General features: G+C 50.7%; 1 protein-coding gene across 1 annotated transcript in view; it reads right to left on the bottom strand.

Moving 5' to 3' along the window:
• Window positions 1–2,499: 2,499 nt before the first annotated feature.
• The window catches only part of LOC308357123 (myosin-13), a gene marked incomplete at both ends in the record, with an annotated part of 46,812 nt that continues 38,101 nt past the window's right edge, over window positions 2,500–11,210 (bottom strand). The window contains 9 exons of the mRNA XM_080826608.1: window positions 2,500–2,514; window positions 2,895–3,029; window positions 4,392–4,487; window positions 4,576–4,680; window positions 6,860–7,030; window positions 7,331–7,456; window positions 9,454–9,657; window positions 9,739–10,047; window positions 11,084–11,208. Coding sequence (XP_080682734.1) covers window positions 2,500–2,514; window positions 2,895–3,029; window positions 4,392–4,487; window positions 4,576–4,680; window positions 6,860–7,030; window positions 7,331–7,456; window positions 9,454–9,657; window positions 9,739–10,047; window positions 11,084–11,208 — 1,286 coding nt within the window. The remainder of the gene's footprint in view (window positions 2,515–2,894; window positions 3,030–4,391; window positions 4,488–4,575; window positions 4,681–6,859; window positions 7,031–7,330; window positions 7,457–9,453; window positions 9,658–9,738; window positions 10,048–11,083; window positions 11,209–11,210) is intronic.

Genomic DNA, 11,210 nt, shown 5'->3' with positions numbered 1-11,210 from the left:
GGCTGTCAGCAACACTGCTAGAAATGAGAGATTGATATCAGCCTGATCTCCTGATGGGCTTGTTGTGTGGCTTGAATGGAAGGGAGAAAAAGGAGCATGTGAACACTTAACACATTCACAAGTGTTCTGTGTATTTGAAATTATTGGGAGGGCTGGACTGGGGCAGATATCTGGGGACCTTGAGAATGACCTCAGTTTCCTTGTCTGTAAAACTGAGGAGGTTGAAGAGACCTTTTTAAAATAGACTCCTCCAGTCTTGAAGTTTAGCACTGATGATGATGGTAGTGGTGATGATGGTGATGATGATGGTGATGATCCTGATGACAATGGTGACAATGATGGTAATGATGGTGGTGATGATGTTGACGATGGTGATGATGGTGATGATGGTGATGATAACAATGATGGTAGTGATGAGAGTAATGATGATGGTGATGATGGTGGTGATGATCCTGATGACAATGGTGACAATGATGGTGATGATGGTGGTGATGGTGATGATGGTGGTGATGGTGATGATGATGACGATGGTGATGGTGGTGGTGATGATGATGGTGGTGATGGTGATGATGGTGGTGATGATGATGATGGTGGTGACGATGATGATGATGGTGGTGGTGATGCTGATGACAATGGTGACACTGATGGTGATGGTGATCATGATGGTGGCAATGGTAATGTTGATGATGGTGATGATGCTGATGATATTGATGATGATGGTGGTGATGATGGTGGTGATGATGATGGTGGTGATGGTGATGATGGTGGTGATGATGACGATGGTGGTGATGATGGTGATGATGGTGGTGGTGATGCTGATGACAATGGTGACACTGATGGTGATGGTGATTATGATGGTGGGAATGGTAATGTTGATGATGGTGATGATGATGATGATGTTGATGAGCTTGCTGCTGGTGGTGATGACGATGGTGATGATGATGGTGGTGATGCTGATGATGATGTTGATGATGATGGTGATGATGGTGATAATGCTGATGTTGATGATGGGGATCATGATGTCAGACATATGAGGTCACCTGATCTCAGAATAGTTTCCTGCCACCATCACTGCTGCCAACTGCCTCACCTTCCTACCCCACTGTGTTGAAAGCACGTGGGGCGGGCTGGTGATGAGATGGAAAGGAGGATCGGCTCTAGAAAGCTAGAGAGAATAGATGACACAAGGTGTTAGAGGATAGTGTACTTATCTTGTGCCTGGTACAGAGTGAGCCAGTTTTGGTTTTATTGAGATATAATTCACATACTATTCGATTCAATGGCTTTCAGTATATTCATAGCTACACATCCATCCCCACGATCAATTTTAGAACATTTCATTGCCCCCAAAAGAAACTCTACACCTCTTGTCACCAGCCCAGCCCCTCACCCATTTCAGCGGAGCTATGATTTTTATCTCCACCTTACAGAATAAGGAAAATGGGGCTCAGAAAGAAGACTGACTTGCCCAAGGCCATGCAGTTAGCATGTGACAATCCTGGGATTCCATCCAAGTTTGCCAGAACCCAAGTCCATGCACCTGGTCAGTATGATCGTTGAGGCAAGTCAGGTTCAGAGAGCGTGTGGCCAACCCAAGGCCGAGGCCAACCCAAAGCCGTGCATTTACAGCTATGAAGTGATCAGGCCTAATCCTGTCCTTATCCCATTCTGCTACATCTTTACCCTTCCATGTAAGCAATTCAACACAATCTGATCAGGATCCAGGAGTGAGCCCCCAAACCAACAGAGGCTTCTCTCTTGACACTGGGCCAGGCTCAGCCTGGACTCTGGAAGTTCACAGCCCACCTGCTCCCTTCACATTTTGGCTCTGGGCACCGTGGGAAGGATCCGTGCAGGTGGGGCAGAGTGAAGACAGCTGGAAGGAGAAGGCAAGCAAGACCCTACCCAGCGTTTCCCAGGAATGAATGAGTTGGGGTGCATCTGCTCCCTGCTCAGTTGTCATGGGGAGCAGTGGATGTTCAACACAGCCCCTTAGAAGGACGGGATGGAAAAGCAGAATTTCTTAGCGGCAACACTGCCTGGGAGTCTGGGACCCAGGGCGTCTCAACTCCACCCTGCCTCGGGTAACCATAGTCGAGGACTTAATCTACTTGGGCCCAGTGTCCCTGTCTGGAAGTTGAGAGAGACACTGGGGAAGTGAATTGAAACAATTCTGTGTTCCGAGGAGAAAATGTGCTCTGGTTACCTGAAAGGGGCTTTATTTCAGTGAGAAGGAAGCCGGTGGCTTACTTGGCGGTGGTTTTTCTCTCCGCCTTTCCTGCTGGATCCGGGGGGACTTCCTCTTATTTACCACATCCCTTATTTCTGTGTATGCACAGCAGATCGGACAGGCCTCCCAAAGCTCCCCGAGCAAGTGGGATGGACTATGATTATGAACACGCAGAGCCAGAGAGACGAGGAAGGAGCAGACTTTATTTGTCACAACACCGTCCTTCCCCTCTCCCAGCGTGTCACACAGCAGCGGGCATCGGGAAGGCCTCATTCTTCCAGCTTCTGTGGGAGGAAAACAAGCAGGAAATGAGTCAAACCCAAGGCAAGGCTGAATACTGCCTTCACGTGGGACAGCTGGAAAGGCAGGAATTTCCGGAAAAATATCGAAGAAGGGCATTGTTTCCCTTTGCGCATCATAAAAACAAAGCCATGGGTCCCTGGAGAGGGACGAGTCCCCTGAAAAGCAGGGGCTTCCCGGGTAGCGCCTCTTACGACAGGGAAGCATGGTGGTGATAAGACGTCTGGTCGGCTGTCCCCGGCTGCTCATTGCCCCATGATTCTGGAACCAGCAGGCGCCTGGCTGGAGGGGCGGCCTCTGTACTCTCCCTGGGTGCTCCCTGGGTCTCGGCCTCAGAACGTCTGGGGAAGACACCTGCTCTCACCTGACCCCCCACGTCTCGGCTCTTGGCCCGCAGCTTGTTGACCTGAGACTCGGCAATGTCTGCTCTCTCCTCCGCCTCCTCCAGCTCGTGCTGGACCCTCCGGCACTTGGACAGCTGGGTGTTGGCCTGCTCCTCCTGAATGGGGAGATGGAGGGATGAGAGGGAGTCCCTCACTCTGGCTTTGAGGTTCCTTGTCCCTCCCTGGGGAGCTGGGGAACCAGGAGGGCTTGGACCCTGGATTCCCTGAGGGCAGAGGAGGCTGAGCCCAGCTCTCCTGGTGCCAGGACACCACTCCTAGCCCCTGACCATGTATGCTGTCTGGCCACCTTGAGGGTAGTGCTGCCACTCCTTGGACCTCTGCATGTTCCCCCACATCCTTGCTCTGCTGGGACCCAAGCCCTGAGTCCTCCCAAGGCACCTGGAAGGTCAGAGTCTAATGCCCTAATCCCCCTTGCCCTGGCCTTCTCCCAGCACTGTCTGCCTGTGGCCAGGCCACTGTCCCCACATCTACTGAGGACAATCCGAAGGTTCTCCAAGAAGGTGGTCTCCTGGTACCCTCCCTCCCAGACAGTCTCGCTGTGACCATCCTCATCCAATGGGCACAGACCCCTTCCCCTCCATTTAACCAGCTCAGATCTGCTTCCCTGTGATCAAGGTGGAACCACGAGCCCCTGGGCAGGGAGGGAAAATGGACAAGGAGAGAAGCCATCTGCTCAGTCATTTATCAACAGCAGGGTCCCCCAAATTTTGTTCCTCAGAACCCTAGTGCTATGGACTGCTCTCCATACAATAAAAAGGTTCCAAGTTCCACCCGGGTTTGGGGGCAGGGGACAAAGCTGCATTCTAGAACGGTGTGTTCACTTTGAAGAGTGCATTACCCATCACAGACAAAATCCGAGAAATCCTTGAAAGCAACCAGTTCAACTTTGCTTAACCTAGAGTTTCCCAAAGTATTTCTTTTCTGTAACAGAGAAAGTCCTCCCCACCTCTCCCCTACCCCCAACCCCCACCCCCGCAGGCCAGCTTTCTGCTAGAATATCTCTGAGGTCTGTTTGATCAAGGGCAGATCAGGAAGGGTGGGTGGGAGGGAGGCAGTGGGGATGAAGGACAGGGGCAAGGTGTGATGTTGTGAACGGGGATCGGGGGCGGATCTAAGGTCAGGTTGCCGGCATAGGGAGGACTGGTGGGGTAGGCTGAGCTAGCTGGGACCTCAGGGTGAGGTAGGGCTGCCAAGGGGGGCTAGAATGTTCTGGGCTGGGGGTGGGGGATAAAGTGAGTGGCGGGGCCACCTGAGATGAGACAGGAAGCATGGGAGAGGTACAGCTGGGGGGCAGACAGCTTTGTTTAACACAAGCCAGGGGAGAGAAGTGGGCAGGCGTCCCTGACTTTGTAGCCTGCAAATGAAAACTTGGGCCTTAGGTTCTGTGACAGGACAGACTCTTGATGAAGACTGGGGGGTCCTAGGTGGGCGTGGGCTTCCAGGGCCCCCCTACTCACGGCCTCCTCAGCCTGCCTCTTGTAAGCCTTCACTTTGGCCTGCAGCTTGTTCACCAGATCCTGGAGCCTGAGGATGTTCTTGTGGTCCTCCTCGGCCTGCAAACATAGCACCGTGCCACCGCCACCACAGCTTATGCCGGGGTCAGAGCAACCTGGAGCTCACGGAGGCTTTGGAGACACCTACCTGGTAGGTTAGCTCCTTGACCTTGCGTTCATATTTATGGGCCCCCTTCAGAGCCTCGGCCCCCCTCTTCTGCTCAGCATCCAGCTCGCTTTCCAACTCACGCACCTGTTTTTTGGGGGGGAGGGTGGAGAGAGCAGAGCGTTTGGGTCAGAGCAGCCAGACTTCTCCCACGGTCATTTTAGGGTGAACTTGGGATCCCCTAAATATAGTTTGTAAAAATGTCTCCTCCTAGAGCTCAGGAAACACCCTGGGCACACAGGGCCACCACTGCTGGTGTGGTGGCCTTGTGCAAAGGAGAACAAGACACAGCCCTTGGTGCCCCCAGCAGGACCACCAGGCTAAGCTTGGCCAAGGACGCCTCTTCCCCTGGGGGGAGGCAGCTTGGCGAGGCCTGGGCCTTAGCCCTGACTCATCACTGCAGGTGAAGCCTGCGTGAGCATTTTGGGGGGCCTGATTCCTGGCCAAATGAGGCTGCAGGGGGTCAGGGAGGGAGCCTGGGCCAGGAACGGTCCAGGTGTGTTCTAGCCCTGGGACCAGCTGACTGATTCCAAGAGCCAAAGCAGCTGCCCCTAAGAGTGAGTTTCTATGGGTTTAAGGTGGAGACTGTAACTCCCACTCCACCTGCCTCAAAGGTGGGAGTCAAGTTAGACAAAGCATGTGAAAGTGTGTTTTAAATGATAAAGCACTCTGCCAGTAGTGGTCACTTCATAGCTGTTTCTGGCATTCCTGAAGTCTTGAGGGGACAGGACAGCCACTGAGGACACAGGTCACTAACTGTGGTCCCAAAGCCACAGTCTAGAAAGAGTCGAGACGTGACTGTGGTGGCCAGCCACAGGGAATCCCAGTGGCCACAGACACGGGCAGCCCTGGGCTTGTGGACTCACCAGATCAACCTTGGAATCCGCCAGTGGAACAGGTTAACTCTGGGCACTGTTCCAAAAAACGATCCCTAGCCCCTCCTCTACCCATGTGCCCTGGGAAGCTGTTTACTATTAGGTTCTGTGAAACAGCTGGGTTCCTGGCAGTGCTCTAGTGGCCTCTGTGAGATTTGCGGGACTAAAGATAATGGGGCAGCTGGGGCTGGAGGCCAGTCGAGGTGCCTCCCATGCAATGAGGGGGGTTGGCTGGCCCAGGAATCAAAGAATCAGGGAGGGAGGCATGGGCTCTAATCCCTCCCTCAGTGGAGGGATCCATGAGGACAGGCTAAGCTCATTCAATAGAGGACGACTGGGAAGAATTAGAAGTAAGAATTTCGAGAATTTGGGGGAAAGAAATCTGACTTCCGTGGTGTTGACTTTTGTTACTCACGTGCCTATTGCCTTGTTGTTTTTCAACCAAAAAAAAAAAAAAATCATTCACACTCATGGTGTGTGTGTGCTGGTGAGCACATCCTTGGGAGGCCTGAAGCCTGAGTGCATTTGGGGCGCCTCCCTGCTGAGGGAGGTCACCTCCTCCTCTTCCCCTGCCCCTCACCACCTTCTCCTCCCATCCCATCATTTCCTCCCTCCCAGGACTACAGAGACGATAGAACAAGCTCCCCGCCCCCCAGCCCCACAGAACTGGTAATGGAGCCATTTGCAAAACAAATGAAATAAACCATCCCCAGGTCTCACGGGAAAAGCAAGGGGTCCTGGCAACAAAGGAAGCCTTTCTCAAAGAGACAAAAACAAATACAGATCAGCTCCTAGATTCAGAAAAAAGCAAGACTGCCTCTGCGCTGGGGGTAGAGTTTTTCTCCGGAAAAACGTGGGAGGAAGTGCCAGTCACCTGCCCTTTAGGACGGAGCGAAGGAGAAGCTTCCCAGCACTGCAGCCTGACTGGGTTCAGAGACTGAGAAGTCTGGGACAAACGGGAGCCCGGGGATGGGAGGTGAAGAGAGACTCTAGACTTTACGTAGGATAAGCCATTGTTCACCAAAACAGAGGCTGGTCCAAAATGTAACTTACATAAACTACATAATGTTATGAATGCAAAGTACATTTCCCCTCACTTATATGGATCTGAATTCCTATAAAAACAGGATGTGACTATTTGCAAGTGTCTTCATTCTGCAGCTCCTGAGGCTCGAGTGTTGTAAAGTGTGTGTGTGTGTGTGTGTGTGTGTGTGTGTTGGGGTGGAGGAACCAGAGAAGGAGAACTAGGTGGACATATTGGCATGTAGTCCTCAGACCAAACTTGCATGCCCTCCATCCACCCCCACTCTCTTACAACCTAGTTGCTGGCCTGGGCTGAACTGGATATCACTTTGAGAACCAGAATCTTCTAGAACCTTCTAGAACCCTACCCGGTTCTCCAGTTTCTGGATCTGCTTCTTCCCGCCCTTCAGGGCCAGCTGCTCAGCCTCGTCCAGACGGTGCTGCAGGTCCTTCACCGTCTGCTCCAAGTTCTTCTTCATGCGCTCCAGGTGGGCGCTGGTGTCCTGCTCCTTCTTCAGCTCCTCGGCCATCATGGCCGCCTGATGAAGTTCAGAGGAAGTATGAGTGGGCCTCCTGGCATCCGGACCAGGAGTCCACAGAGGATGCTGTCAAGGTCAATACTGTGCATGCTGTTCCTGGCTCCCTCATTCCACCATGACTAGTGCAGTATCTCCTCCCCAGCTGATTTTGACTGATGCTTCACCTAACTCCCTCTCTCTAGGAAACCAGCATGACCGACTGTAGGTCATCAGGAGACAAAGCCTACTTGCCTTGTCCCCACCTCGAAGCCCCTTCCCTGACTCCAAAAACAGGCTCTGAAAAGAAGGAACAGAGCTCACATCCGTGATGGCCTTCTTGGCTTTCTCCTCCGCGTTTCTGGACTCTTGGATGGAGTTCTCCACCTCTGTCTGGCACTGGGCTATGTCCGCTTCCAGTTTTTTCTTGGTATTTATCAGGCTCGTGTTCTATAGGAAAAATCAGATGCCAGAGGTTCAGGTTATCATTGGAAGCTTTGAACAATTAGGGGGAGGAATTTGCATGGGGAAGGCAATCAATCATGGTCATATTTCTTATTTTTCCCTGGGGGATTTGCTAGGTACCATTTCATTCTTGACCAAACAGAAGGTCCTGAAACAGACCCAAGAACTGTATGTAAAATGAATGAGTAACTGATAAAGGTAGACTTTCACGTGTCTGAGGAAGAAGTTAAAAGGTGTTGGAGCAAGAAAAGATGGGTAGACCCAAGTATATAAAATAAGAAATAATTCTAATGATCAAGACACACCGTAAATACAATTACAAGCGTTGTGACAAAGTGGAAATGCTCCCAATGTATATTGCTCAAAAAAGGAAGAAACAATTACTGATTAGTAATCAAAACTTTACTGTATTTTTTTTTTAAGTAGGCTCTAGGCCCAACATGGGGCTCGAACTCATGACCCTGAGATCAAGAGTGGAGTTGGATGCTTTACCCAAAGAGCCAGCAAGGTGCCCCAAGAAAATCAACATTATATAGGTGAGGTGTTTTTCAACCATGAAGTTGGTGAGGATTAAAAGACATGTAACTAGGGTCTTTGAGGATTTCGAGGCAAGAGCTCTTACATATTCTCTCAATGAGAATAAAAATGGAGGCCACCTTGCGAAGGCTCATTTACAATAAGTTGCAAATATCTTTATCCTTTGGACCATGAAATTCTGCTTCCAGCAATCTGTTTACGTCTAGGAATATTAAGGAAAGAAACAATAACGGGAAAACGTAAAAATTTAATTATAAGTTAAGTTCATCATAGAACTCTTTCTAGTGGTAAAGATTTTATTGGGAATAATTAAAAACATCCAGTCATGGAAGATAGATTAAATAAAACTGCCATATCATCCTACTGTAATAGACCACTTTTCTGCCATTAAAAATAGTCATGGCGGGGCGTCTGGGTGGCTCAGTCAGTGAAGCGATTAGCTCTTAGTTTTGGCTGGGGTCATGATCTCAGGGTCATGGGACTGAGTGGGGAGCGGTGGCGGGGGGAGGGGTAGTGTGTGTGTAGGGTGTCCACGCTCAGCAGGGAGTCTGCTCGAGATTTCTGCCCTTTCCCCCCATGATGCACACGTGCGTTCTCTCTCTCTTTCAAATCAATCAATCAATCAATCTTAAAAAAAAAGTCATAGAAGATTACTTGAAGGGGTGGAAATAACGCTCATGACACTTTGTTAAAACGAAAATACGAAGTTGCAGAAACGTCGCTGCAGAAACATCAACGGCATTTTTAAAAAAGTATAATAATTGCAGAGATCGACGAGAGCTTGGAAGGAAAGGTTTCCAATGGGGACACAGTGGCTGGTATGTTTCTTCTACTTGTTTGCTTGCAGGCTCTCTATTTCGCAACAAAGAACTGTTTTTATAAAACATTTATAAAGGTGGCGGACCTTTCACTGCTCCCTTACGGTGTATTTGATAAACTTCTATCTCCTTAAAAATCCAACAAGAACTTTCATACAGGTAAAAAAAATAATAATTATTTTGAAAAATAATTATTTTGAAAGATAATTCTAGTTTTCCAAGATTGCAGTTAGAGGTTGCTTCCTCTGTGAAGCCTTCTCCAGCCCCTTGATGCAATAACTCATCCTTCCTTTCTCTGGTTTTCCCATGACGTGCGTGACGTTTTATCTTCAGATTAAAGAAAGCTCAGAAATCTGCCCACCTGGAGCATAGTTATTCCAAGAACTAAGCTTTTTTTTTTTTTTTTTAAAGATTTTACTTTTAAGTCATCTCTCCACCCCCAAGTGGGGCTCGAACTCACAACCCCGAGATCTACCGACTACGCCAGCCAGCCACCTCCAAAGAACTAAGCTTAAAGCAGCTTGGTCTTGACCGCTCGTCTGGGTGGAAGGGCGAGTGCTCCCTTCCACTGCGAGGGTCCTGCCTGCCCCCCAGGGTGGGCCCTGGGTGGAGGGAGGAGGGATGCACCTGGGAGTGGAGGAGCTGCACGCGGTCGCTGGCGTCCAGCAGCTCCTGCTCCGACAGCCTGCGGGTCCGCTCCGTCTGCTCCAAGGCCACCTTCATCTCCTCCAGCTCCTCCAGCAGGAGGCCATTCCTGCGCTCCACGATGGCCAGCTGCTCCTTGAGGTCCTCATTGCTCCTCAGGGCCTCATCCAGGTGCAGCTGGGAGTCCTGCGGGGACAGCCGGACGTGAGTGAGGCCGGAGTCCAGACAGGGCGAGGGCCGGCCAGGTCCACGGGAGCCTGTGCTCACCTTGAGCTGACCCTGCACGGTACGCAGGTGTTTCTGTGTCTCTGCTACCTGGCGGTTGGAATGGCCCAGCTGGATCTCCATCTCGTTGAGGTCTCCCTCCATCTTCTTCTTCAGCCGCATGGCGTCGTTCCGGCTCCGGATCTCGGCGTCCAGCATGCTCTGCATGGCTTCCGCCACTCGCTGGCTGTTTCTTTTCAGCTGCTCGATCTCTTCGTCCTTCTCAGTGACCCTGCGGTCAAGCTCGCATTTCACCTGGCTCAACTCCAGTTGGACACGCAAGATCTTGCTCTCTTCGTGTTCCAAGGAGCCCTGATCAAAGCAGAGGAGTGATTGGGGGGGAGAGGTGGGGAGGTCATGGGCAGCCCCCCTTCTTGAATGGGTGTTTTCCTCGCCAGTATGATAGAACGAATATTATTCTACCCATTTCACAGATGAGCAGAGGTCAAACAATGTGGCCCCCAAATGTCCCTCCTAGTAATGAACCTGGGACTAAAGCTTTGCATCTGTTACTAAAAACTTTGTGTCTGGAGAGGGACAGAGCACCTTTTTAGTAAAACCTTTATTAAAACCTTTAGTAAAACCTTTATTGGGTGTGTCTTCTTTTTAAAGATTTTTAAAAATTTATTTACTTTTTAATAGAGAGAGATCACAAGTAGGGGGAGAGAGAGAGAGAGAGAGAGAGAGAGAGAGAAGCAGGCTCCCCACTGAGCAGAGAGAGCCCGATGCGGGGCTTGATCCCAGGACCCTGAGATCATGACCTGAGGTGAAGGCAGAGGCTTAACCCACTGAGCCACCCAGGCCCCTGGGTGTTTGTTTGTTTGTTTGTTTTTAACAGGGACCATAACTTAGGAGCCACCGTATTGTCCAAAATGACAGAGTAATCGCTCACCCCTTATCCTGCATTATGCAAATTTCCCTAGAAACAGCTCTACCATCCACCCTGCACTGGCCACACCGATTAGGGCCTCAGGACACTGACCCTGTTTTGACTTTCCAGAAATCCCAGTGTCCATAGACCACCTAGTGTGTAACCCTGTTAGAGCCGAGAAATTCTGAGCCAGCTCTCGGGATGCCTGCTGACTGATTTCTTGCTTCCTGAGAGGAAGACATCGAGGACATGACGAATGTGTTTGTTTGTTTTCAAAAGGGGAGATGTTGTGAACCAGAGGACACCCAGGAGATGAAACACAGAACAGCTGTTTCCCCAGGGATGGCTGGTTGTTCTTCCCCGTGGAGCCTTGGCCCCTCCTGCAGGAAGCAGGCCCAAAGGTCTGGTCTAGCCCCCCATCCCGCCTTTGGCATCCTGCCCTCCTGAGCACCCTCACGTCATGTCCCGGACACTTGCCTCCACCTCTTCTAGGGCGACCTGGAGGTCGGACTTTTCCTGCTCCACCTGCTTCTTGGTCTTTTCCACTTCCTGGAGGTTCTTGCCAGTTTCTGCAATCTGCTCTGTTAAGTCGGAAATCTCTTCT

Source organism: Martes martes, assembly GCF_963455335.1.
Source record: "Martes martes genome assembly, chromosome: 16".
In the NCBI taxonomy this organism is placed as follows: Eukaryota; Metazoa; Chordata; class Mammalia; order Carnivora; family Mustelidae; genus Martes; species Martes martes.
The sequence above is the reverse complement of the archived record's forward strand: the minus strand, read 5'-3'. Positions and strand labels throughout refer to the sequence as shown.